This window comes from Gobius niger (genome assembly GCF_951799975.1).
Source record: "Gobius niger genome assembly, chromosome: 1".
Lineage (NCBI taxonomy): Eukaryota > Metazoa > Chordata > Actinopteri > Gobiiformes > Gobiidae > Gobius > Gobius niger.
This window is the reverse complement of record NC_136852.1, coordinates 40,672,197-40,699,991: the sequence shown is the minus strand read 5'-3', so window position 1 is coordinate 40,699,991 and position 27,795 is coordinate 40,672,197. Positions and strand designations below refer to the sequence as shown.

The 27,795-nt window shown below is 44.6% G+C and overlaps 1 protein-coding gene across 1 annotated transcript; it reads left to right on the top strand.

Moving 5' to 3' along the window:
* Positions 1–9,520: 9,520 nt before the first annotated feature.
* On the top strand, positions 9,521–25,371 carry slc18a1 (solute carrier family 18 member A1; the record flags this gene model as incomplete). The annotated part of the gene is made up of 14 exons (XM_079566700.1): positions 9,521–9,617; positions 11,907–12,094; positions 14,633–14,751; positions 14,911–14,969; positions 15,043–15,126; positions 15,194–15,286; positions 16,438–16,527; positions 19,025–19,068; positions 19,164–19,224; positions 20,155–20,250; positions 23,550–23,628; positions 24,099–24,150; positions 24,335–24,398; positions 25,328–25,371. 14 exons carry the CDS (start codon positions 9,521–9,523, stop codon positions 25,369–25,371), a joined length of 1,170 nt encoding a protein of 389 aa, XP_079422826.1.
* Positions 25,372–27,795: the final 2,424 nt, after the last annotated feature.

The following is a 27,795-nucleotide window of genomic DNA, read 5'->3' as shown; positions in this document are numbered from 1 at the left end:
ATTTTATATTGTGAATGGACTCTGAAGTAAGATGCTCATTGGCCACTGTATAAACCTGCTGTCACTTTGCCTCTGCCCAGGGACTACAGATGAAAATGAGCTTGTAGCTAGCTCTGGTCTGTGCAACACATTTGTTATGTCAAATAAATAAACAAGGCACTCCGTGGTAAATATCTATATAAAAGTCCTTTATTCAAGCATGGACATTCAAGCATCAGGTCATTTTCACACCTTCAGGGTGCCTAAAGGGGCCGACCAGCTCTCTCACCATGATTCTGGCCCAAAACATGACTCCGCCCCCTCCTTACTGACGTCACAGTCTTGTTGGGACATTGTGGCCATTCACCAACCATCCTCTACTCCATTGATTTGACCATCCAGGGTCACACGGCCTCATCAGTGAACAAGACTATTTGAAAATGAGTCCTCATGTTTTTCTGAGCCACTGCAGCCGTTTCTGTTCATCAGCTTCAATGAATGCAGCCTCTGGAGGGTCCTACACCTTGATGTTCGGGAGACTCCAGAGGCACCAGCAGCATCAAATACCTGTATGCTGCTTTGTAGCAGCTGTTCTATTCATCTGATGTGTTTGTCTAGCAGAAACCGTCCATATTGTGCCTTTATCTGTGTGTCTGAATCATCCACAAATCTCTTATCTGTATGATGATTAAGCTTAATCTTTCATGAAATATCGAAGGTTTTCATACCTAGACCAAGGCATTCAACAATTTTACGCTTTTCATCAGCAGAGAGATCCTTTTTCTTTCCCATATTGCTTGAAAATGATGATCTGCTTAATAAAGTGGAATGTCCCTTCAGTATAGTTTTCAATAGTGGGCTTAACCTCAACTAATCATCCCAGGTCTCTGTGATTAATGTCAGTGATTCAAAGAGCCCCGAGACACAATACCATCCATGAGGTTCATTGAAAAACTTTTTTTTGTAAATATAATGACAATCAATGTGAAAGTATACTCTAAAAGTATTCAAAGCATTCAGAATATAGTACTCCGATTAGACAAAGTAACAGAATTGGTTTCAAAATAAATTTTAAGTCAAGTATTCAGTATTCAGTCACTAAAAAGTATTCTCCCCAACACTGTATATAACACACCTGTGGATTTGTCCACGCTTGAATAAAGGACTGTTATATATTGTATTTCCTTGACTACATTCCCAGGGACCAGTCTGCTTTCTGCTTTCCAATGGAATTATGTTTGAAACAGATTCTTGTTTAGCTTTTGGACCCTTCCTCCTTGAGCTTCACAGAAATTAAAATATCAAACCAAATCACAAAGAAGTAATTAAAGAAAATAACCGCGTGACTAAATACCGGGTTAAACTACATTTTCATTAAAAGACGAAAACTGAATTTAACCTCTTAACCCCCACCTTAACCGAGCACATTTTCCAAATTTTTACCCAAATCTAAAAGCTTCTCGACTGGAGTTTATAGGCCAGAGTAACGCCTCATTTGAAAGCTAAGGCCTACAAAACTGATATCAGATTTGACCTCACGTTGTCGTCACTTTTTTGTCGCATTTTTGTCGCATTTTTGTCTTTTTTTTGTTGCGTTCATGTTTCTTTTCTGGCTTGTTTTTGTCATTGGAAAGCTGATCTAAACTTCTTTTGCTGCGTTTTTGACACTTTAAGTCTCTTTTGTTTGCGTCTTCCTTGCTTCTTCTTTGAAAGTTTTGTGTGTGATTTGAAAGCTAAGGCCTTGTCGTTTCTGAAAACACATGTCAGGATCTGTTTGAGTTACAGCCGAGGGACAGAGGACACACACACACACACTGACACGGCCCCAGAGTCAGGACTAAACGAGAGTCGGACTCACCTGCGGCGCCTCGCAGTCCGGGCCGGCACACGGAGACGTCTGGGACCGTCCTGATCCCCCGCGGCCGCTCGGCCTCTGGGAGTTTCCGTTTGGAGAGTTCTGGAACAAAGGCCGAGATTTGACTTTAAAGGCCCGAGACCTGACTTTTCTTATAGTCATGGAACGAAAACAAAACTCAGACATTTGCATTCATGTGATGAACTGGCTGAAAGAGTCTCTCTAATAAACTGGTCCCTGTGAGGAATCAGGATGAAACAAATATGTTATGAAAGTTCAAATGAGTTCTAGCAACAATTTTTTTGTGTGACTCCCAAATAAAAATGTCAGGTTTAGGACCTTTAAGTTTTCAAAGCAGAAACTGTGGCTGAATCAAACCATGCGACAATTTTTTCTTGTGTTTTTTCCCGCCCTTTTGTCGTTAAAATAAGTTTCTTGGTTGTTTCACCTCAAATAAATGATACAAATGTAAAAGTTAAACGGAATAAAAAAGGACGAAGTAACAACATTATTATAGCAAAAAAATATTTGAGTATACATGTCTTTCCGTCATGTGACTTTTGTTGTTATGGCGGCCATTTTAAATACCGAAGTAGAATTATGCTGTACTACAACATGTAACAATATCTCTTCTCAGGATATAAATAAAGGACAACTGATTGATAGTGGTATTTTTATGTACTCGTAATAATTGTTTAAGAAGATAACAGTTAAAACACGGCCCAAGAGACGCACCTTTATGTGAAGAAACCAGTGAGTCAGTGTTTAAGATGTTAGCATGCTACCAGTTAGCATTTAGCTTCAACAGTTCAGCTCCAACCTCTGACACAAATGTGTCTTGTAAGCCCTGGCTGGGCACTTACTTTGTGAAAGACACAATAATAAAAATAAATCAAATCAGCATCTTAGCTTAGCGATAGCACGAAGGCCGTGAATCTGTGGTCCTGGATCTCCAGTCTGCAGGTTTACCATCTGTGCTACGATAAACCTCGAAGCTCTGCGGTGCGTGGGCCACTGCAGGCTGGAGCCGCTGCAGATCCATGACCGCATGTTCACGGTCGTCTTTTGTATTGGACCCGTCCAGTCATCCAATCTGATCCGATACTACCCATACCGATACTGAATATCAGATCGGTACATCCCTAGTTTATATGAAAGCAATGATCATTTCCAGGTCTTTTTTGGCAGAATTTTGCGAATTTTAGAGTTGTTCCTAAATATAAGTGATGAAAGCAATTTCAGACGAGCTGTTTTGAGTGTGTCTTCAGGTGACTGAGGTTGGATTTAACAGAGGAGCCACGAGAGCCAAGGTTCTGTTTGATCAGCGGGATCTTGTGGTCTGGAGCAAAGATCAGCGTTTCAGTGTTTCCTCTATTTAATCCTTTTGTAATGAGAGCAACTTGCCCAAAGGTTTAGGAGGTTCCTTGAGCACGTGGCACCTATGGCTGAGCTTTTTTTGCTTTCTTTGTGATTAGTTTAGGATTCGTGTGTTTACAGTCTGTGGTTTTGCCATTTGTTTGCCCCTCTGGCTGACAGTGGCGCACTGCACTTTCAGCACGGACTTTAAGACATTCTGAAGATGTTCATGAATGAGGCCCAATGATTTTAGCATCGGTATCGAAAACCAAGTATCGTTAAAGTACCTTGTTCACCGACGTGTCTTTGGCCGACGCCCGGATGGTGTTGGAGTCCAGAGCCAGACCAGAGGCCAGCGCCACGAGGAACAGAACCCCCAAAACAGGCCTCATCTTCGGGTGCGACGACGGTGGAGAGAACCCTGGTCCTAAACGGCAGGTCTGACGGGAGTAAACTCCAAAGCTCCGGGAAAGAGGAAAGACGAAAACTGGAGTCAAAAATGAAGATAAAAAAGCTATGAAATAAATAATAAAAAGCAAAATAAAAATGATTTGGAAAAATTTAATTCCGAGTAAACGAGCGCCGCTTCGTTCGTTTGGTCAAAAGAAAAAAAAATCCAGAAACGGTTTGGACAAAAGCAAAATGAGTTGTGCGGCTGAAAGATCCCGTCTCCGTCCCGTCTGTGCTTCGCGCTCGTGTCTTATATCCCCCCGTCTCCCTGTGATGTGGCGGCGCGCGTTTGAAGTGCGCTCAGATCAGAGGCCGCTTCCTTCCTGTCTGTGGCTGTGGCGCCCCCAGGTGAGGCTCTGGCCCCACCCCTCCCCCCTCACCTGCGCGTTTGAGGTGGTCGGATTGGCGGGTTTACGGGCGATTAAAGCACATTAGGCGCTTCAAAAGGGCCGGAAGCGCGCGAGTGGCGGATGAATCGGCCAATCAGGCCTCGGTAAATCTCCCTCTCCTGATCACGCCTTTGTTCTGCGCAGACTTCACAGCGACCACAAAGCGAGAGCGAGACTAAAGCGAGAGGTGTCAGTGGCAGTCGATTTACTGCAGTCTTTAAATGTGTGTGTTTTTTTCCTTAGATAATTGAGTTCTTTAATAAACTAGTTATCAGTGAGGAGAGGGGAGAGAAAGGAGAGGGAGAGAGAAAGGAGAGGAGAGAGAAAGGAGAGGGGAGAGAGAGGAGAGGGAGAGAGAGGAGAGCGAAAGTAGAGGGAGAGAGAAAGGAGAGGGGAGAGAGAGGAGAGCGAAAGGAGAGGGGAGAGAAAGGAGAGGGAGAGAGAGGAGAGCGAAAGTAGAGGGAGAGAGAAAGGAGAGGGGAGAGAGAGGAGAGCGAAAGGAGAGGGGAGAGGGAGAGCGAAAGGAGAGGGGAGAGGGAGAGCGAAAGGAGAGGGGAGAGAGAGGAGAGCGAAAGGAGAGGGGAGAGAGAGGAGAGCGAAAGGAGAGGGGAGAGAGAGGAGAGAGAAAGGAGAGGGGAGAGGGAGGAGAGCGAAAGGAGAGGGGAGAGAGAAAGGAGAGGGGAGAGGGAGGAGAGCGAAAGGAGAGGGGAGAGAGAGAGCGAAAGGAGAGGTGAGAGAGAGGAGAGGGGAGAGAATGGGGAGAGGGAGAGGGAGGAGAGGGGAGAGAAAGGAGAGGTGAGAGGGAGGAGAGGAGAGAAAGGAGAGGTGAGAGGGAGGAGAGGGGAGAGAAATGAGAGGGGAGAGAAAGGAGAGGGGAGAGGGAGAGCGAAAGGAGAGGTGAGAGAGAGGAGAGGGGAGAGAAAGGAGAGGTGAGAGGGAGGAGAGGAGAGAAAGGAGAGGTGAGAGGGAGGAGAGGAGAGAAAGGAGAGGTGAGAGGGGAGAGAAAGGAGAGGGGAGAGGGAGGAGAGGGGAGAGAAAGGAGAGGTGAGAGGGAGGAGAGGGGAGAGAAAGGAGAGGGGAGAGGGAGAGCGAAAGGAGAGGTGAGAGAGAGGAGAGGGGAGAGAATGGAGAGGGGAGAGGGAGGAGAGGGGAGAGAAAGGAGAGGTGAGAGGGAGGAGAGGGGAGAGAAAGGAGAGGTGAGAGGGAGGAGAGGGGAGAGAAAGGAGAGGTGAGAGGGAGGAGAGGGGAGAGAAAGGAGAGGTGAGAGGGAGGAGAGGGGAGAGAAAGGAGAGGTGAGAGGGAGGAGAGGGGAGAGAAAGGAGAGGTGAGAGGGAGGAGAGGGGAGAGAAAGGAGAGGTGAGAGGGAGGAGAGGGGAGAGAAAGGAGAGGGGAGAGGGAGAGCGAAAGGAGAGGGGAGAGGGAGGAGAGGGGAGAGAAAGGAGAGGTGAGAGGGAGGAGAGGGGAGAGAAAGGAGAGGTGAGAGGGAGGAGAGGGGAGAGAAAGGAGAGGTGAGAGGGAGGAGAGGGGAGAGAAAGGAGAGGTGAGAGGGAGGAGAGGGGAGAGAAAGGAGAGGTGAGAGGGAGGAGAGGGGAGAGAAAGGAGAGGTGAGAGGGAGGAGAGGGGAGAGAAAGGAGAGGGGAGAGGGAGGAGAGGGGAGAGAAATGAGAGGGGAGAGAAAGGAGAGGGGAGAGAATGGAGAGGGGAGAGAGAGGAGAGGGAGAGCGAAAGGAGAGGTGAGAGAGAGGAGAGGGAGAGCGAAAGGAGAGGTGAGAGGGAGGAGAGGGGAGAGAAAGGAGAGGGGAGATAGGGGAGAGAGAAAGGAGAAGGGAGTGAAAGGAGAGGGGTGAGAGAGGAGAGAGAGAGGAGGGGGTGAGAGAGAGAGGAAAGACAGGAGAGGGGAGAGAAAAGAGAGGGGAGAGAGAGGAGAGGGGAGAGAGTGAGAGAAAGAAAGGAGGGTGCGAGAAAAAGGAGAGGGAAGCGAGACAGGAGAGTGGAGAGAAAGGAGAGGGGAGAGAGAAAGGAAGGGTTAGAGAAAGAAGAGGGAACAGACAGGAGAGAGGGGAGAGAGAAAGGAGAAGGAAGAGAAAGGAGAGGGGAGTTAGAAAGGACAGAGAGAGAGGGAGAGAGAGAGAGAGAGAAGATAAAGAAGAGAGAAGGGAGAGGGGAGCTAAAGGAGAGGAGAGAGAACGGAGAGAGAGAGAGAGAGAGAGAGAAAGAAAGGAGTGGAATAGAGAGAGAGAGAGAGAGTGACAGCAGAGTAAAGAAACCTGTTTAGGAGTGAACAGGTTTTACAAAGTCCTGACGGAGACACGATGGACTAAAGCAGGACTAAACTGGGATTAAATCAGGACTAAACCCAAACAGAGACCATCCGAGTCCAGTTGCTTCAGAAAGGTGAGTTGGTGTCGTAGCTGTTGGTAAATAAAGCTAAAGAGAATAGTTTAAAACTGAGAATCCTGTTGTGGTAACTATGGTAACGGGACTCTGTTTCTGGTTAATATCTCTGTATCGGCTGGACTTTTCCACACAAAACAAAACTGTTACGAAGTCCAGTCTTCTTTCTCAGTACATGAACTGAGGTCACATGACTGTCTCAGAAAGTGGAGACAAAGGGACTTTCAGCAGAAGATGAAGTTTGAAAATAAAGATCAGGGAAAACCTTCCGGCTTTTCGTTCCCATTAAGTCGTATCGGCTTCTTCTCCGACTCACTTTTCCACAGAACGTTCTGGAAAGTTGTTAACGTGACTTATTAACAGTTGCCAGAACAAGACTCACGGATTAGTCCCTATTTGGATTGTCATGTCAGTCTGGGTGTGGTCCCAGGACAGTCCTGCTTCAGTCTTGGTTTAATCCTGGTTTAGTCCGGGTGAGGTCCAGGCGGTCCTGAGTGCAGCCTCGGGGGTTAGAGATAAGACAAAGGCAGGTGTTTCTGAAACCGAGTTTACTCTGAGTTTAATATGATCAATACAGACCAGACCAGGACCAGAGGAGGGCAGTAACTAAGTTAATCTACTCCAGTCCTGTACTCGAGTAGCTGCTGAGGATCAGCAGTATTTGTGTTGAACCCCTTTTCCTTCGCTATGTTTAGAACCGAATGAAGCATACTGTGAACAGCAGGGGGCGTTGTGAGGTATTGGCGGTGGGAGGGGCCAATCGTGCACATTGGCAGCCTCGCTTTTGTCAGTCTGCCCCGGGGCTACATTAGCCGCTTACCTGGACTGAATGACGACAGTGTAGCGTAGTGATAATTATGATTTAGTTCTTAGTCTTTTAGCGGAAATTTTATTTAACCCCTTAACCCCCGCCATAACCGAGCACATTAAAGCTTCTTGACATGAGAGCTTAAAGCCTAGAGGCCAGTGTAACACCTCATTTGAAAGCTAAGGCCTACAAAGCTCATCTAAGCTTCTGATTTGTTTTTGTTGTCAAGTTATAGTATTTTTTGTTGGATTTTTGCCACATTTTTGTCAAGTTTTCGTGTGTTTTGTTTGCGTTTTCGTCCCCTTCTTTTACTCGTATTTCATTTTTTAGTATTATGTAACTGTGATGAGCCACAACAAATCTGACCAAAATAAAAACAAAAATAATGTGACAAAAACATGAAGAAAACATGACAAAAAACGAGGAACGAGCTTAGGCCTTAGCTTTCAAATGAGGCGTTACCCTGGCCTATAAATTCAGATGGCATCGCGCCATAGAAGGAGGCGTGGCCTCGCCGAGGGGAAAACAGAATATTTAGGGAAACACAATTTTCCACTCTTTTTAGCCATTTTCTGGTGGAATATGAACTTATTTATCACATACAAATAAAGTCAAGTCTAAATTGGGTCCATATGGATATTTTTCCACAGCAGATTGTTCAGTAGAATCGAAAAAACAGCAGCGTTAGCATTAGCAAGAATCTAACATGTAGCATCATGCTAGCATTCTCCGTTATTTATCTACTTATGGGCTGGTGAACCACTTTGCTCCTCTCCATGTCTTTGTATCTGTATTGGGAAGAAATCTACATTAATAATTCGGCATTTGTTAAAGTAGTTTTTGAATAACCTAATTAATTATTCCAAAAAACCTACTCAAACGCTGAAATATGAATATAGTTTTCTACTAAATAAAGACACAAAGACATGGATAGGAGCAAAGTGGTTCTACAGCCCATAAATACATAAATAACAGAGAATGCTAACCTGATGCTTCATGTTCGCATCGGGCTAATGCTAACGGTTGGCTAGCGCGAGCTACAACTGCCGTTTTTTTCACTTCTACTGAACAATCTGCTGTGAGAAAATATCCATATGGGCCCGATTTACACTTGACTTTATTTATGTGTGATAAGAAAGTTCATATTCCACCAGAAAATGGCTAAAATGAGTGGAAAATTTCTCTAAAAAGTTTCTCTAAAGATTGTATTTCCCCCCTCGGCGAAGCCACGCCCCCTTCTATGACGAGACGAGACGAGGGCGATTCGCCCATATATGGTCATGTTTAAAAACAGTTAAGGGGGAAAACAATTTGTATAAAAATCTAAACTTTCTCTTATTATTCAAAAACTACTTTGACAAACGCTGAATTATGAATATAGTTTCTACTAAATAAAGATACAACGACATGGGCAAAGCCACGCCCCCTTCTATGACGAGACGCCGTCCGTATCTATAGGCTATAACCATTTGGGTTTAGGTAAAGCCGAACTGCAGAAAATGCATTCGGTTCAGGTGGGGGTTAAAAGATGAATGATTTAGTAAAAAAATTGTAGTAATAATTTTAGTGTAGTTTTAGTCGACTAAATGTGTTCATTTGTCAGAGGACTTATTTTAAATGATATGAGACTTTAAAACTCATTGAAGCATGGATGATTTTAGTGTCTTTTTTTTTTTTGTCATTTATATGTTGAAGAATCAAGCGTACACGTGTATGTGTTGCCAGATTACAGGAAGTGACGTTACAGGAAATACTTCAAAATGAAATGGCCCGTTACACTTATGTTAGTCGACAAACATATTACTTTTTTTTTTATATGTTTGAAGTTTATTTATTTTAGTCAACCAAATGAGAAACTTGGCAACACGGGCTTGTGAAGTGCATCAGAGTGTGACCTTCTGCAGCCTCAATGGGGTTAAGACCTGGACTCATCTCATGCTCCCTGATCCACTCTTTCACACGTGAGCCCCGTGAATCCTGGCATGGTCATCTTGGATTTGGGTGAGTGGTTCCTTGCTGGGCCTAATGGAGGTGGAAAAGCGTTACATACGTCCAGACCAGTTACCATTTGTAGGTCTTAGCTTTCAAATGAGGCGCTACACTAGCCTACAGGCCGTCAGCTCCAGTCGAGAAGCTTTTATATTTGGGTAAAGCCGAACTGAAGAAGATGTGCTCTGTTAAGGCTTAGAGGTAAGAGGATAAACTGTTTTCAAATACTGTCCGTCCTTCCACTTCCTGTATTCTTCCTTGTAGTAATGTTTCTCCTGGGGGGGGGTGCTCGCAGGTGGAATGGCGTGTTTGGCGGAGGGCCCCCGCTCGCGGCGCCTGGTCGTGGTCGTGGTGTTCGTGGCTCTGCTCCTGGACAGTATGCTCCTCACGGTCATCGGTGAGACTTTCTGACCCTCAGCTCTAGGGCTGGGCACCAATACAGGATTTTCAATACCAGTACTTTAACCATCTGGGTTTTTGATGCTGATACTTTTATGATACTTAGTTTTCGATACCGATACTTTTATGATACTTGGTTTTCCGACAACAATACTTTAACAATACTTGGCTTTCGATACCAATACTTTAATGATACTTGTTTTTCCGACAACAATACTTTAATGAAACTTGGTTTTCGATACCAATACTTTAATGATACTTGGTTTGCCGATACCAGTACTTTTATGATACTTGGTTTTCCGACATCAATACTTTAACAATACTTGGTTTTCGATACCAATACTTTAATGAAACTTGGTTTTCGATACCGATACTTTTATGATACTTGGTTTTCCGACAACAATACTTTAACAATACTTGGTTTTCGATACCAATACTTTAATACCGATACTTTAATGATACTTGGTTTGCCGATACCAATACTTTTGTGATACTTGGTTTTCGATACCGATACTTTTATGATACTTGGTTTTCCGACAACAATACTTTAACAATACTTGGCTTTCGATACTGATACTTTAACAATACTTGGCTTTCGATACCAATACTTTAATGATACTTGGTTTTTGATACTGATACTTTTATGATACTTGGTTTTCGATACCGATACTTTTATGATACTTGGTTTTTGATACCAATACTTTAACACTACTTGGCTTTCGATACCAATACTTTAATGATACTTGGTTTTCTGATACCAAAATTTTAACAAATACTTGGTTTTCGATACTGATACTTTAACGATAGTTGTTTTTTGATACCAATACTTAAACGATACTTGGTTTTCGATACTGATACTTTAACAATACTTGGTTTTCGATACCAATACTTCAACAATACTTGGTTTGCCGATACCGATACTTCAACAATACTTGGTTTGCCGATACCGATACTTCAACAATACTTGGTTTGCCGATACCGATACTTCAACAATACTTGGTTTGCCGATACCGATACTTCAACAATACTTGGTTTTTGTTTTAAAAAACAATGGTGGGAAATATGAAAATATTAGAAATAAATATATGACGAAATGGTGTAAAGAAAACTTGGGGGAACCTTTTTTTTTTTAAATATTGAAAAAAACAAATAATAATTCGGCACAAATTGGGGAAAATCACTTCCTTTAATCCAGTCAGACCAACAGCAGCAAAACTTGGATCTAAAGAGAGATCTAAAGATTTTTTTCGGTTCCTGCTTTCATTTTTTTGTTACTGGTTGAACCTGAACCTGTGTGTGTGTGTGTGTGTGTGTGTGTGTGTGTGTGTGTGTGTGTGTGTGTGTGTGTGTGTGTGTGTGTGTGTGTGTGCGTGCGTGCGTGCGTGCGTGCGTGCGTGTGTGTGTGTGTGTGTGTTGCTGTGACATTAAGGAAAAGCCGAAGATCAAAGGAAACTACATCTGAAAGACAGAACTCAGGTCAGGAAAGGCCCAGGATGTTGAAACTCGTCCTCAGTTGTTAGACGCTCACACAGTCAGTGGGAAAGTCCGATCATGACATGACTGAGCCGACAGTGAAACCCCAGTGTCCACAGCTCGTGTCCAGAGCTCCAGCCTCACAGCCACAGTCTGGTTAAATCAACAACATGTCACTTTGACGTCTCCTGTTGAACACGCGTCATTAAAACTGGCTCCTGGGCGTTGTTTGTGATCACAGGCTCTAAACACAAGTCCCTGGGCTGCACATGAGCTGAAATAACAATGAGAGCAGTGCGTTAGTGTATGTTTGATATTAAGAGCCCCTTCACTGATGGCGCTCGGGGTTGAAAATGACTGCAAAGTGCTTGACTTAACCCCTTAACTCCCACCTGAACCGAGCACATTTTCTCCAGTTTGGCTTTACCCCAGTCCAAAAGCTTCTGGAAAAAAGCTGTGAAAAAAGCAACAAAACTGAGACGAAAACAATGATGGAAATGTGACAAAAAAGTGAGAAAACATTGGCAAAAAAGTGACGAAAAATTTATGAAAAAGTGGCAAAAATGTCACAAAAATGTCACAAGAAATTGACAAAAAATTGACGAAAAAAATAACAAAAAATGTGACAAAAATGACAAAAAAATGTGATAAAAAATTGACAAAAAATGACAAAAATGTGATAAAAATTCACAAAAAAAATACAAAACTCATTTTTAGAACATTTTTGTCATTTTTTGTCAAATAATGACAAAAATGTTACAAAAATGAGTAGTCGTAGTAGTAGCTGTGGTAGGAGTAACGTTTGTCTCTGCAGTGCCCATCGTCCCAACCTTTCTGTACTCCATTGAACACTCGGTGAACACCTCCAGAGGGACCCAGCGCTCGCCGCTCGCTCTGCCTCGCCCCACTGCACCTGTCCTGGGCCCGGCCCACGACGTCACGCCCTGGGCCGGCTCCCCCCTGGGCCCTCTGTCCAGCAGCAACAGCAGCTCCAACTCACCTGTGAGTGAAGACGCTCTGGATGCTCTGTTATCCGATACTGGTATCAACACAACTTTCACACGATCTAAAGGAATGTGGGCTGTATGTCAGAATTCAATCAGTTTTAACTTCCACAAATGCATTGATCATAGAAATAGAAAGGAGAAATGCCCTTCGTTCCATTGTCGCCATACACGCCGCCATCTTGGTACAGCATATGTTAATATTCCAGCCAATGTAATGTAATGGAACTGGCATAATGACTGTGGAAACGGACAAGTGGAAGAAAATGGATGGATGGATGTTTAAAGTCCATTATACCATGGTCTGGGTGAAACCTCGATTCTGATTGGCTGGTGGGTGCTAACAAGCGTGCATTATGTTGGTATCACCGCACACGTAGTCCGGTAGTTAAATCACTGGGATATCACTCCGCTGAGATGGATTTTGTGTTGATTTCAACGCTTTTGGCCAAAACAAAACGTTTGATAAATGTGAAGTAAAGGAGCGTGAGCAGCTAGGTTAGCTACTGTTAATAAAATATGAGCTTTACATTTCTATTGAAAACGGTTAAGGCACTATTTATAATTTTCAGGCGTACATAAAATGATCCTGCATTTAAGCATATTTGTCTGGATTAGTAAAGTCAAACATAAAAGTTTCAGTTGGTGGGGCCCAGGTGTGAGCGACTCCACCGCAACTGTTTCCATAAACAGTTGAGCTGGTTGAGCTAGCTAGCTAGCTTCAGGTTAAACAGCGTAAAAGTGAAATAACTCCTGCCCACGAGTGCCGCATATCGGTGTTTACTTCCAGGGAAAAGTGTTTCCGGGTTAGTCCTGTTGTGTTGTGATTCTGTGCTGATGAGACGAGCCTTCAGTGACCGCCTAATAACCCACAGAAAATAGACCCGTAGTCTGGCATATTTAGTGAGTTTAGTCAATGAAAAAAACATTTATTATAAATGTTACGTTTGTGGGACCATGGTATAAGCGGATTAAACAACTCGGAGCCGTACATTAGACGGTTATAATGCACTTCGCGGAGTAACTCCGCTGCGCGTCGTGGTGTTCTTGACTCCGCGTTGTGCATTATAACCGTCTAATGCACGGCTCTGAGTTGTTTAATCCTTACTTAGATGTGTATTAGTGTATTTGTGTATCCGACCCACGAAAATTGATTTAGCATTTAGCAACGGTGGCGCAGATGGTTGAGCGGGTCGTCTCATGATCGGAAGGTCGCGGGTTCGAATCCCAGCTCCTACAAATTCACACTGTGGTTGTGTCCTTGGGCAAGACACTTCACCCTCCTTGCCTCCAGTGTGTGCGTACATTGGTGTATGAATGAGAGTGTGAATGGGTGACTGGTTCCTTACTGTAACGCGCTTTGGGCCTGATAAAGGTAGAAAAGCGCTGTATAAGTTGAGTCCATTTACCATTTAGCTCGGGGGACACTTTCAGACACCTATTTGTATCTTAAGTAAATTATCCAAACGTACATTTAGTAATTATTTCTAACTAGGCTTTGGCCTCCCCTTAATGTGGTCGATGGGTTGACAACAGCTGAAAACATCTGAATCGTTCATAATTTGAGTTGTTTTGTGGCTAATGCTAATGGCCATCAAGAAAATGCATTGAGCAGGCTAATGGAATCGGAAAAGTATACTGTCCGCATGCGGGATGATCGAACAACGCTTTTTATTTCTATGTTCTTGATCAGCATGCTAAAGCTAGCAGGTGCATGTTTGTTTAAATTATTCACTTTCAATAAATCATATCAACTTTATTTCACTTCTCAAATATCACTGCGTTTGTCTCCTATATGATATATTTAACTGAAATGTCTTATCCAGACGACCAATGATTTATAAAGGAAAATCAGTCCTGGTATAGCCCTGGTTTAGCCCTGGTATAGCCCTGGTTTAGCCCTGGTATAGCCCTGGTTTAGTCCTGGTTTAGCCCTGGTATAGCCCTGGTTTAGTCCTGGTTTAGTCCTGGTTTAGCCCTGGTATAGCCCTGGTATAGCCCTGGTTTAGCCCTGGTATAGCCCTGGTTTAGCCCTGGTATAGCCCTGGTTTAGTCCTGGTTTAGTCCTGGTTTAGTCCTGGTACAGCCCTGGTTTAGTCCTGGTTTAGCCCTGGTTTAGTCCTGGTTTAGTCCTGGTTTAGTCCTGGTTTAGTCCTGGTTTAGTCCTGGTTCAGCCCTGGTTTAGTCCTGGTTTAGTCCTGGTTTAAGCCTGGTTTAAGCCTGGTTCAGCCCTGATTTAGTCCTGGTTCAGCCCTGGTTTAGTCCTGGTTTAGTCCTGGTTTAGTCCTGGTTCAGCCCTGGTTCAGCCCTGGTTTAGTCCTGGTTCAGCCCTGGTTTAGTCCTGGTTTAGTCCTGGTTTAGTCCTGGTTCAGCCCTGGTTCAGCCCTGGTTTAGTCCTGGTTCAGCCCTGGTTCAGCCCTGGTTTAGTCCTGGTTTAGTCCTGGTTCAGCCCTGGTTTAGTCCTGGTTCAGTCCTGGTTTAGTCCTGGTTCAGCCCTGTCTTCGCCCTGGTTCAGTTCTTGTCTCGTGCTCCACAGCGCTGCCTGCAGGACAGTTCGTCTCTGGCGAAGGAGAACTTTAAAGTGGGCGCTCTGCTGGCATCCAAAGCTCTGGTGGAGCTCATCGCCAGCCCCATCGTGGGACCCCTCACCAACAGGTAACAAACACCGCAGAGCTGCCGGACGGCCCGGACATTTTCAGTTTGATGTTTCCATGCTGCCATGCTGGACGGACCGCGCTCTGATTGGTTGAACCGCCTGCCAATCACGCCCTTCAGATCCTCCTCTGTCGAGCTCTGAATCTGTTGTGTTTGCAGGATCGGCTTCAACGTCCCGATGTTCGTGGGCTTCCTGGTTCTGTTCTCCTCCACCCTCAGTGAGTCTCTCTGCACCGTGTTTGACTCAGTTTGACCCGGTCTGACCCGGTCTGACCCGGTTTCCCATTGCAGTGTACGCGTTCTCGCAGACCTACGCGCTGATGTTCGTGGCGCGCTCGCTGCAGGGCATCGGCTCCGCTTTGACCTTCGCTCCAGGTACAAGACCAAAGTACTTCAAATACTGCTACTGTTTCCTGGACAGCAGTAACGTGTGCTTCCGCAGGTCTGGGGCTGCTGGCCAGCGTGTTCACTGACGACAAGGAGAGGGGCGGGGCCATGGGCGTGGCTCTGGGCGGACTGGCACTGGGGTTGCTCTGTGAGTCACATGTTTAAGTCTTACTCTGAGGGTTAGGGGTCACTCAGGGGCCAAAATACAGTGGGAGGAAAAGGTTTGTGAACCCTTTGGAATTTCTCCCATTTATGCCTAAATTGGTCATAAAAGGACAAGATCGCGGACACAAGCGGACAAAATGAGTTTCCTTCGAAGGGTGGCTGGGCGTCCCTTCGAGATTAGGTGAGGAGCTCAGTTACCCGGGAGGAGCTCCGAGTAGACTCGCTGCTCCTTCACGTCGAAAGGAGCCCGCTGAGGTGGCTAGGTAAGTAAAAGGTGGCTAGCTGAGGTGGCTAGGTAGGTAAAAGTAAAACTGATAAGTAGACGCTAACTGCATCTTAAGTATACTGTACTTTGTGTCAATGCGTTGTCCCTTTTAAATAAATACATACAAATACAAAAAAAATGCTCCATTCAAACTAATGCAGCGGCTAGGCTAAGTAAAGCTAAACAAATGTGATTTGCCAATTCCGCAGACTAATCACACCCAACAATGCACAGACCTGCAGCAAGCGAGTCCCTCTCGTTCTTACTGGTAGCAACTTGCAACGGGTAAGATGCTAGAGCTCAGTCTCTTTAGCTGCGTTACGTCGCGTGACATAATGATGCAAATGCAAACGCATGCATGGACGGTTTAGAAGATGAAGGATATTTAAGGGGGTTTTGTCACCCGGGTTACACAAGGGAAGCATCAAGCCACATCTCAGTGATTGGACTTCAGGTTGGTTCACAACTGACTCTAAATGTCTGCACAAACCTGTTTTAAGTAAGTACACCCCCATAGCCAGAGGGTGTACTTACTTATTCCACACCGTCCTGTGAATGTTTACATTCTATGGCCAATATAAATGATGTAAATGTTTGGGTGGTATTAGTTTAAGCGGACACTGTTTACTCATTTTTGTGATTTTAATAAAGACCACATTCTATGACCAATTTAGGCAGAAATTACGAAGGGTGTACTCACTTTTTCCTCCCACTGTCGTTTAATCGTTTGCCTAAAGCCAAACAAAACGTCAGGGTCCATTCATCTTCAGTTTTCTTTATGCTTCTCATTACTGCATAGTTTAAAGCATCTGTCTCTGTAAAGTCCTTGATAAACTCCATCACAGATTGCTGACGCTGTTGTGTTGCAGGTGGGCCTCCATTTGGCAGTGTCATGTACGAGTTTGTGGGGAAGAGTGCCCCCTTCCTGGTGCTGGCAGGGCTGGCTCTGCTGGACGGAGGTGTGTGGTCGGTGCAGCTTGGTGTTTGTCTGTGACGTGAGCTCACTCTCTGTTGTTTGTCTGTGACGTGAGCTCACTCTCTGTTGTTTGTCTGTGACGTGAGCTCACTCTCTGGTGTTTGTCTGTGACGTGAGCTCACTCTCTGGTGTTTGTCTGTGACGTGAGCTCACTCTCTGGTGTTTGTCTGTGACGTGAGCTCACTCTTTGGTGTTTGTCTGTGATGTGAGCTCACTCTCTGGTGTTTGTCTGTGACGTGAGCTCACTCTCTGGTGTTTGTCCGTGACGTGAGCTCACTCTCTGGTGTTTGTCTGTGACGTGAGCTCACTCTCTGGTGTTTGTCTGTGACGTGAGCTCACTCTCTGGTGTTTGTCTGTGACGTGAGCTCACTCTCTGGTGTTTGTCTGTGACGTGAGCTCACTCTCTGGTGTTTGTCTGTGACGTGAGCTCACTCTCTGGTGTTTGTCTGTGACGTGAGCTCACTCTTTGGTGTTTGTCTGTGATGTGAGCTCACTCTTTGGTGTTTGTCTGTGACGTGAGCTCACTCTCTGGTGTTTGTCTGTGATGTGAGCTCACTCTCTGGTGTTTGTCTGTGACGTGAGCTCACTCTCTGGTGTTTGTCTGTGACGTGAGCTCACTCTCTGGTGTTTGTCTGTGATGTGAGCTCACTCTCTGGTGTTTGTCTGTGACGTGAGCTCACTCTCTGGTGTTTGTCTGTGACGTGAGCTCACTCTCTGGTGTTTGTCTGTGACGTGAGCTCACTCTCTGGTGTTTGTCTGTGACGTGAGCTCACTCTTTGGTGTTTGTCTGTGATGTGAGCTCACTCTCTGGTGTTTGTCTGTGATGTGAGCTCACTCTCTGGTGTTTGTCTGTGACGTGAGCTCACTCTCTGGTGTTTGTCCGTGACGTGAGCTCACTCTCTGGTGTTTGTCTGTGATGTGAGCTCACTCTCTGGTGTTTGTCCGTGACGTGAGCTCACTCTCTGGTGTTTGTCTGTGACGTGAGCTCACTCTCTGGTGTTTGTCCGTGACGTGAGCTCACTCTCTGGTGTTTGTCTGTGACGTGAGCTCACTCTCTGGTGTTTGTCCGTGACGTGAGCTCACTCTCTGGTGTTTGTCCGTGACGTGAGCTCACTCTCTGGTGTTTGTCTGTGACGTGAGCTCACTCTCTGGTGTTTGTCTCTGGTGTTTGTCTGTGACGTGAGCTCACTCTCTGGTGTTTGTCTGTGACGTGAGCTCACTCTCTGGTGTTTGTCCGTGACGTGAGCTCACTCTCTGGTGTTTGTCTCTGGTGTTTGTCTGTGACGTGAGCTCACTCTCTGGTGTTTGTCTGTGATGTGAGCTCACTCTCTGGTGTTTGTCTGTGACGTGAGCTCACTTTCTGGTGTTTGTCTGTGACGTGAGCTCACTCTCTGGTGTTTGTCTGTGACGTGAGCTCACTCTCTGGTGTTTGTCTGTGATATTAGCTCACTCTCTGGTGTTTGTCTGTGACGTGAGCTCACTCTTTGGTGTTTGTCTGTGACGTGAGCTCACTCTCTGGTGTTTGTCTGTGGTGTGAGCTCACTCTCTGGTGTTTGTCTGTGACGTGAGCTCACTCTCTGGTGTTTGTCTGTGATGTGAGCTCACTCTCTGGTGTTTGTCTGTGATGTGAGCTCACTCTCTGGTGTTTGTCTGTGACGTGAGCTCACTCTCTGGTGTTTGTCTGTGGTGTGAGCTCACTCTCTGGTGTTTGTCTGTGATGTGAGCTCACTCTCTGGTGTTTGTCTGTGATGTGAGCTCACTCTCTGGTGTTTGTCTGTGGTGTGAGCTCACTCTCTGGTGTTTGTCTGTGACGTGAGCTCACTCTCTGGTGTTTGTCTGTGATGTGAGCTCACTCTCTGGTGTTTGTCTGTGACGTGAGCTCACTCTTTGGTGTTTGTCTGTGATGTGAGCTCACTCTCTGGTGTTTGTCTGTGACGTGAGCTCACTCTCTGGTGTTTGTCTGTGACGTGAGCTCACTCTCTGGTGTTTGTCTGTGACGTGAGCTCACTCTCTGGTGTTTGTCTGTGACGTGAGCTCACTCTCTGGTGTTTGTCTGTGGCGTGAGCTCACTCTCTGGTGTTTGTCTGTGACGTGAGCTCACTCTCTGGTGTTTGTCTGTGACGTGAGCTCACTCTCTGGTGTTTGTCAGTGACGTGAGCTCACTCTCTGGTGTTTGTCTGTGACGTGAGCTCACTCTCTGGTGTTTGTCTGTGACGTGAGCTCACTCTCTGGTGTTTGTCTGTGGTGTGAGCTCACTCTCTGGTGTTTGTCTGTGATGTGAGCTCACTCTCTGGTGTTTGTCTGTGATGTGAGCTCACTCTCTGGTGTTTGTCTGTGATGTGAGCTCACTCTCTGGTGTTTGTCTGTGACGTGAGCTCACTCTCTGGTGTTTGTCTCTGGTGTTTGTCTGTGACGTGAGCTCGCTCTCTGGTGTTTGTCTGTGATGTGAGCTCACTCTCTGTTCTGCGTTTGTGTTTCAGCGCTGCAGCTGTGCGTCCTGCAGCCCTCGCTCATCTCTCCACAGGTCAGTGTCCGTCTGCATGCTTCAGTCTCCATCTGAGTGCGCACTACAGCTTAACCAGAGCATCAGTCTGATTTAGTGTTTTTGTGTTGGTGCAGAGTGCCATAGGGACGCCTTTACTCACTCTGCTGATGGACCCCTACATCCTCCTGAGCGCAGGTACCTCAACAAACCACTGTCAGGTACCTCCACAAACCTCCCAAAGCGCAATGCAAGTGTATTTATTAACTATAAAAAGTCGTGGTTTGGCTTGGTCGAGGCAGTGGCTCCAGAGCAGGCAGGGGTACTAAAGGAAAAAAGTCAAAAAATAAAACTTGCCAAAAGTCAACGATCGCTAAATATCTGGCTGAGGTTTTTGTATTGCAGTGATGAGCAATTGGAGCCAGGTGTGCCTGCTCGGAGTCCACTTCCCTCCAGGACTGGGGCCCCTTCCAGTAAATTGGTAAGAGGTCGGATGTGCATCAGCGTCCGCCATGACAAGAAGCTTCCGAATTGGTCTGTCAATTAGGAAGGAGTTAGGAAAAGAATTCTTATCAGAGCCTTAGCAGAACCTTACCAGAGCTTTAGCATAGGGCCATCTGAAGCTAGCTACCGGTGATTAGGAGCTATGTGCCATCCCACAAGCCACTGCGTCGCCAATCCCCCCACCCCCCTCGGCCCCAACCTCGAGTGATTCATGCGCAACCACTGTTGATTGACAAAAAAATAATAATAATAAGATTCTGCACAAGCGACTCAAGTGCAAATGTTGTAACAGAATGGAATGAAAACCTCATTTGGAGAAAACGACCCTAAAAGTCACTTTGTCTATTTCTATATTTCTCCTGTCTTTAGCCGCTGCTGGCTCCCACAAAGTAAATGACCATATTTGGATGACAGCGTCATCTTGGTCACAGCCTTTTGTGCTGCACGTAGATACCAAATATATCTGATTTTTTTGAATGAAAAAGCGTAGGAAAGACAAGGGAGCTCCACAGCCATGTTGGGGTTACTTCCTGGGTAAATCTTCTGCTCAAAGGGACAAAACGTCAGAGAATAAACATCATAAAAAGCAACACTACAGCTTCAACCTTTAACCCTTGTGTCCAGGGGCTCTGAGCTTCTCTAACATGGCGGTGGCAATCCTGGAGGCCACTCTGCCCCTCTGGATGATGGAGACGATGTGCCCCCCCCAGTGGCAGCTCGGTACGTTACATTATGCATGTCTTACGACGCATCAGACACACATCATAGTTGACACAATTTTACTTAAGCTTTTGCTCCAATCTTTACCCAGTGGTCGTTTGCTTCACATTCTTAGTGATGTTTTTTATTTCACTTTCTCATCGGACACTGACAGGAAGTGAACATTTTTAAACTGTTGCCATGGCGACCATGACAAATTAGTGAGTTGGAATTTTGTGGAAACGTCCTTCATTTGATATTAAAGTGCATATGACACATTAGACACAATTATATTGAAGAGTTTGCTGCAGATTGTACCCAGCTTTCTTAAGTTTGGCCATTTTTGTCATGTTTATAGTTTCACTTCCTTATTGGACACCGACAGGAAGTGACATAGATGAAGGTGAACAATTTTTAACTTTTGCCGTGCAACCACAGATGGGAGCAACATCTGGGAACTTTTGCTGAGCCAACGAAACGAGAGTTAAAAAGTACATTGTTGTGCATGTGAGAAAAGGGATCATTTCTTATTCTTAGGATAAAATGTATTTATTTATTTATTTATTTGTTTATTTGGTCGGGACAGGTAAGGATTAACCTGTCCGCTGAGCGTCGTGCTGTTCTTGACTCCGCGACGCGTCGTGCATTATAACCGTCTAATGCGGCTCCTCGTTGTTTAATCCACTTATACCAGGGTCCCACAAACGTAACATTTATAATAAATGTTTTTTTCATTTACTAAACTCACTAAATATGCCAGACTACGGGACTATTTTGTGTGGGTTATTAGCCGGTCACTGAAGGCTCGTCTCAGAGCGAGTCATTCTCCGCAGCTATTACGAGGATCTCAGTCAGGCTCAACGACACAACATCAGCACAGAATCACAACACAACAGGACTAACCCGGAAACACTTTTCCGTGGAAGTAAACACCGATATGCGGCACTCGTGGGCAGGAGTTATTTCACTTTTACGCTGTTTAACCTGAAGCTGTTTATGGAAACAGCTGCGGTGGAGTCGCTCACACCTGGGCCCCCCCAACTGAAACTTTTATGTCTGACTTTACTAATCCAGACAAATATGCTTAAATGCAGGATCATTTTATGTACGCCTGAAAATGATGAATAGCCTTAACCGTTTTCAATAGAAATGTAAAGCTCATATGTTATTAACAGTAGCTAACCTAGCTGCTCACTCTCCTCTACAAACATTTATCAAACGTTTTGTTTTGGCCAAAAACGTTGAAATTAAACAAAATCCATCTCATACGTTCCTGTCAGTCACTAATTACGCCTTTATCTGATTCAGCTGTGTCATGCGTTGCTATGGCGATGCCCACACCAGTGATTTAACTACCGGACTACGTGTGCGGTTATACCAAAATAATGCACGCTTGTTAGCACCCACCAGCCAATCAGAATCGAGTATTCATCCAGACCATGGTATAATGCATGCTAATGAACATACATGGGACTCATGCATGTAAACACACCATGCCGGATTGTTGCCTTGGGCTAACTGGCATCCGTCGTACATGCGCACTTTCAAACACACTCTGATAGCGACAGTGCATATTAATGAACAGTTGCACATGTGCACTGTAAATATGGCAGATTACAGCAGATGCTAGTTTCCATCTGTCTAATGATTCTCTCGTGCTGTGTCCGAATGTGTGCACTATTCCCTATAGTGCACAATATAGAGGTCACGCCATTTTGTAGGGGTGTCCGAATGTCCAGAGAGAAAAAAGTAGTGCACTCAAAATTTCCAGCAATGCATTCTGAATAGATACAGACGGCAACTCGTCATAGAAGGGGGCGTGGCTTCGCCGAGGGGGAAAATAGAATCTTTTGGGAAACACAAATTTTCACTCTTTTTAGCCATTTTCTGGAGGAATATGAACTTATTTTTCACATACAAATAAAGTCCAGTGTAAATCAGGCCCATATGGATATTTTCTCACAGCAGATTGTTCAGTAGAAGTGAATAAACTGCAGTTGTAGCTAGCGCGAGCTAACCGTTAGCATTACCCCGATGCTAACATGTAGCATCCTGTTAGCATTCTCCGTTTTTTTGTGTATTTATGGGCTGTTGAACCACTCTGCTCCTCTCCATGTCTTTGTGTCTTTATTTAGTAGAAACTATATTCACAATTCTGCATAGTGTAGTAGTTTTTGAATAATTAGAGAAAGTTTAGATTTTCTTCAAAATTGTTTTCCCCCTTCAAACATGACCATATATGGGCGATTCCAGAGATGCCGTCTGTATCTATAGTAGTGAGCAGTGGTGGTCACTAAACGGGTCAATGTAGACCACAATGCATTGCGAGAGAATGGCCGACAGTCTTTGAAATAAATAACAAAATAACAACGCGACTGAATTAAATCAGCTGATTCAATCACACGTGGTGTATTTCTCATGAACAAATGACTTGAATATAAACGGTTTTGGTGAAAAATGTTGAGTGTTAGCTGCTTACCTTTAGCTCGAGCTGTTAAACGATCAATGGCTTCCTCTCTTGGATACAAAGGCCATTAATCCAAGCTGTTCCCTTCTTTCATGTAAAATCCATGTATCCATAAATATCCCACTGTCTCATAAGTTTGGTCTTTATCGCAAAAAAAACTAATGCAGGAGTGATTTTTTTGTTTTGTTTTTTGTGATGATAGTTGTAATTTTAAATGTCAGATAAAATGCCTGTAAAAGTGCCTAAACTGTAATTCTGTTTCATAAAATAAACGTTTGTGACAATAAATAAACAGAATCAGTGGACTGTATAGTCTACTATGTAGTGAATGAGGGGTTAGAGACTAGGGTGGACATTCGGACACAGACGGTTTTAAACACACATTAACGTTAGCATTAGCAGCTAGTAGGTTAGCTGCTGAATGAACCATGTGTTGCTCTCAAAAGCTGCAAACATCAAAGGCTGTATGATTTTAATTTAATGATTATATAAAGTAGTGTAATGTAGTGAAGTTACACAAGCAAATGTCACTGACGTCATGATCACAGTGGGTTTAGCTCAGTTTAAAAACGTTAACATCTTCTCTGTGAATTATCTGAAGCAACAGGTATCTTCCATGGCTTCCTTTTCTGCTCAACATATCTTCATTAAATTAAGTTATTCATCTAAGTCATAATTACAAAAGGTTTTAGACCTGTTATATGCACTAACCCCAGACTAAGAGTCCAAACCGTTTCAGTGCTCGTTCAGAAAAACGGACAACTTCCCAAATAAGCGCTGACACAGCTTCACCTAAACACCCCAGTCCCTGTGACTGTTCTAAAACCTTTGCCGATGTGTTGTTGTGTTTCAGGGATGACATACCTTCCGGCCAGCGTGTCGTACCTCATCACCACAAACCTGTTCGGGTACCTGGCCAACAAAATGGGACGGTCAGTGCCCTTTTTCCTATAGCCATTAGTTTCAGCATGGTCTGTGTATTTTCCTATAGCTGTTAGCATTAGCCTGCTCTTTTCCTATAGCCGTTAGCATTAGCCTGCTCTTTTCCTATAGCCGTTAGCATTAGCCTGCTCTTTTCCTATAGCCGTTAGCATTAGCCTGCTCTTTTCCTATAGCCGTTAGCATTAGCCTGCTCTTTTCCTATAGCCGTTAGCATTAGCCTGCTTTTTTCCTATAGCCGTTAGCATTAGCCTGCTCTTTTCCTATAGCCGTTAGCATTAGCCTGTACTACTAATGCCAACCTGTACTATAGGGCCATCCTGTACTATAGGGCCATCCTGTACTATAGGGCCAACCTGTACTATAGGGCCAACCTGTACTATAGGGCCATCCTGTACTATAGGGCCATCCTGTACTATAGGGCAATAGGGTGAATATTGATTGTAGTGTTTTGTGTTTGCAGGTGGCTGTGCGTCTTGTTGGGGATGGTCGTGGTCGGAGTCAGTATCTGCTGTGTGAGTTACTCACACTAAGGGCTGGGGACCGGTTTATGATGCCGATATCTGAACAATACTTGTTTCATGTGGAAAGGTCCAGCCGTTAACCAGAAACTGAGTCTTGTTGCCATAGTTACTATTTTAAACTGTCAGCTGCTCTGATTGGACGATTTTAAACGTGTCTCTGCTCTGATTGGTCCAGGTGCCCATAGCGAAAAACATCTACGAATTGATTGGACCCAACGCTGGAGTTGGTGTGGCCCTAGGTCAGTGTGAAACCACATTTAAAGGGACTGACGGTCTTACAGATACTGATGCTGTTAAAGGGAATTACGCTGTTAAAGGGACTGACGCTGTTAAAGGGACTGATGATGTTAAAGGAATAGGCCACCGTTTTACATACTGAGATATGTTCTTACCTTAGCTTTGACGAGTTCTTTAGGACCTGTCTGATCTTCACCCGTGCCTTCAGTCACGTAAACACAGCGCAGACGCCGTTAGCATTTAGCCTCTCCCCCTCTCCTCTATAGCTCCAAAACAGGTCAAGATAGAAGCTACCAAGCTCTTCCACGTTTTCCCTATTTAAATATGGTTACGTGAAGTGTTACACTACAAAGTATAATTACACAAAATTAAACGATGTGGATTTTCTAAGTGGATAAAAGGGGAACTATAATGTAAGGCGTAATAATACCAGGAGTAGTTTGGCATCCGCACAGTAAAGTGAAGATTACTGCGCGGATTTCGAACTACTCCTGGTATTATTACGCCTTACATTATAGTCCCCCCTTTTATCCACTTAGAAAATCCACATCGTTTAATTTTGTGTAATTATACTTTGTAGTGTAACACTTCACGTAACCATATTTAAATAGGGAAAACGTGGAAGAGCTTGGTAGCTTAGGTAAGAACATATCTCAGTATGTAAAAACGGTGGCCTGTTCCTTTAAAGGGACTGACGCTGTTGAAGGGACTGGCACGGTTAAAAGGACTGATGCTGTTAAAGGGACTGATGGTGTTAAAGGGACTGACGCGGTTAAAGGGACTGACGGGATTATGTTAAAGGGATTGACGCTGTTAAAGGACGGTTTCCTGGCCTGCCAAACTACATGTAGTCTGGGAGGGTGCATGATCAGTGTTGTGTTAAAGGGACTGACGGTGTTGTATTAAAGGGCCTGACGTGGTCGTGTTAAAGGGCCTGACGTGGTCGTGTTAAAGGGCCTGACGTGGTCGTGTTAAAGGGCCTGTCGGTGTTGCGTTGCAGGGATGGTGGAGGCCGCAGTGATGCCGATCATGGCTCACCTCGTGGATATCCGTCACGTGTCGGTGTACGGCACGATCTTTGCCATCAGTGACGTGGCGCTGTGTATGGGCTTCGCTATCGGTAAATCTATCAATCCCGACATTTCAGAATCAGAAGATTATGATTATTATTGACAGCGACAACAAATAACCAGACATAAGATGAATGTTTGAACCTCTGATGGTGTGCTCCTCAGGTCCGCTGGCAGGGAGCGCTCTGGGGCAGGCCGTGGGGTTCCCGATGCTCATGACCATCGTCGGTGTCATAAACATCGCGTTCGCACCGCTCTGTTACTTCCTGCGAAATCCCCCCACCGCCGAGGAGAAGATGGTATGAACCAAACACTTCAAATGTCACGCCTGGTGTTGGCCCCTCCCATTCACTCCAATCGTTAGAGCTTCGTTTGTGCACGCTAAGTAAATGCGGAGCTCGAATCACCTGCCAGAGGATTGACCTATTGTACATGTTTTATTGTACCAGATCAGGACGTTTAAAACAAACAAAACAAAAACACATAGTAATTTTTAATTGTTCAAAGGTTTTGTATTAATTCACGTTTGGCCTTGTTTTGGTCCAGACTCAGACACAGTTTGACTTGTTTCCTACGAGTCCTTTTCTAGCGTCATGAAACTGTTGAAACGTTTGGTAAATAATGTGGTATTTACCGGCATACCGGCAGGACTGACCCAGGTGTTTGTGTCTCAGCCCATCGTGGACCAGGAGTTTGGGGTTCGAAGCTACAGCGCAGACGAAACCAGGCGGGAGTTTCCTCTCAGTGACAACAGCGACAACGAGGCGCAGTGATAGACCTCCACCACATGGGGCAGCGCTGAGCCCCCTTCAGTGTTGATACATTCAAAACCCATTCAAATCTGAGCCTGAGCAGGAAACAGGATGAAGTCACAGCTCGACCTTGTCTCTGCCCCTGATTTCAGCTTTTGATATAGTATTTCCTCATTTGTTTTTCCTGTGGCAGCTTAACGTGACCGTTTGTTCGTAGAGAATTGTTGAAGGCCTTCAGTGTTGTTAGACACATAAGATTCAAAGTGCCATTAAATCTGAATATATTGGAACTAATGACGTTGCTCGACTCACTTTACTGTATCAATGAATCAGACTTTTTGCAGGTATTTCTTCAAAATGCCAAACACATCTTTATCACTGTCACAGCAGCACATGCACAATTGAGTCCCGGTCGGAATCTGCCTCAAACGCTTTGTTTCCAAAAAAGTCTGGATCATCTTTACCAGTGCTGGAGAAGGCACTGGTAAAGATGAAGACTCTGAGTCTGTCAGAGCAGCTCACACTGAAGACTCTGAGTCTGAGTTGTTAACTTTAGCAGGACATAAACGACTCATATCATTGTGCTTAGGGTAAATGCATTGTTAGATAATTGTCGGCCTTTTAAAGTGTTGTGAAAAAAGTGTGACATCCGTGACTTCCCATCATTTAGTGTTTGACTGTAACATCAGTGAGGTCACTTTATCACTGCCTCGCTTTGTTGGTTTCAAAATGAAATATTGATCCAAAATGGCTGAAACATAATATTCAATAGTTTCACTTGGTTTTCAATCGATCTCTTTTATTTTGCAGACTTTTGCGTATCATTTCAGCACCATAAGAGATAGAGAGAGACTGTTTTCTGGCAAATCTACTGAATTTTGTCTTTAAACGAGCTCCCTCTGAACACCCGACTAAACATGAGTGTCCTTTTTTAAAAACATGAGTTTTATAAAGCCTTCTCTCTTCAGTTTGCTCCATTTCTTTTTAAGAAGTATAAACAAAGAACAGATTCCGCCTTCTCTCTGCCATGATCCCCTTCATCCTCATAAAGATACTGCTTTTTCTCTTTCTCTTGCAACTGAAAAGGTTCACTGTCTATTTCTGGTGTGATTTTATTTTTCAAAGTCTTTCGAGTTGAGTTTATGTCAGTTCTGCACTTGACGTTTCAGTATATATCTCAGTATGGAAAAAAGGTGGCCTGTTCCTTTAAAGGAGTTGATCTTTGGAACAGTTTACCTCATCAACTTAAGGCTCCAAAACTATGTACAATTAAACAAATCTTCAAGTTAAACATGGTGGAAAAGTAGTCGGTATTAGAGTAACTGACTCTTTGGACATAGGGTCACAGTTGTAAATGGGGTTCGGCCTAAACCCTTTCGGTCAGGGATCATTTAGCACTTAAAATACTTCAAGCATATGTTTTCTCATTATATAATGGACAAGAACTTTGAAAAAGAAATAAACTACTACTACTACTACTTTCAAAATTAATCTCTTAGCGCTCATTTTAACCGAGCACATTTTCTCCAGTTCAGTTTTACGCATGTCTAAAAGCTTCTGGAGCTTACTGCCTCATT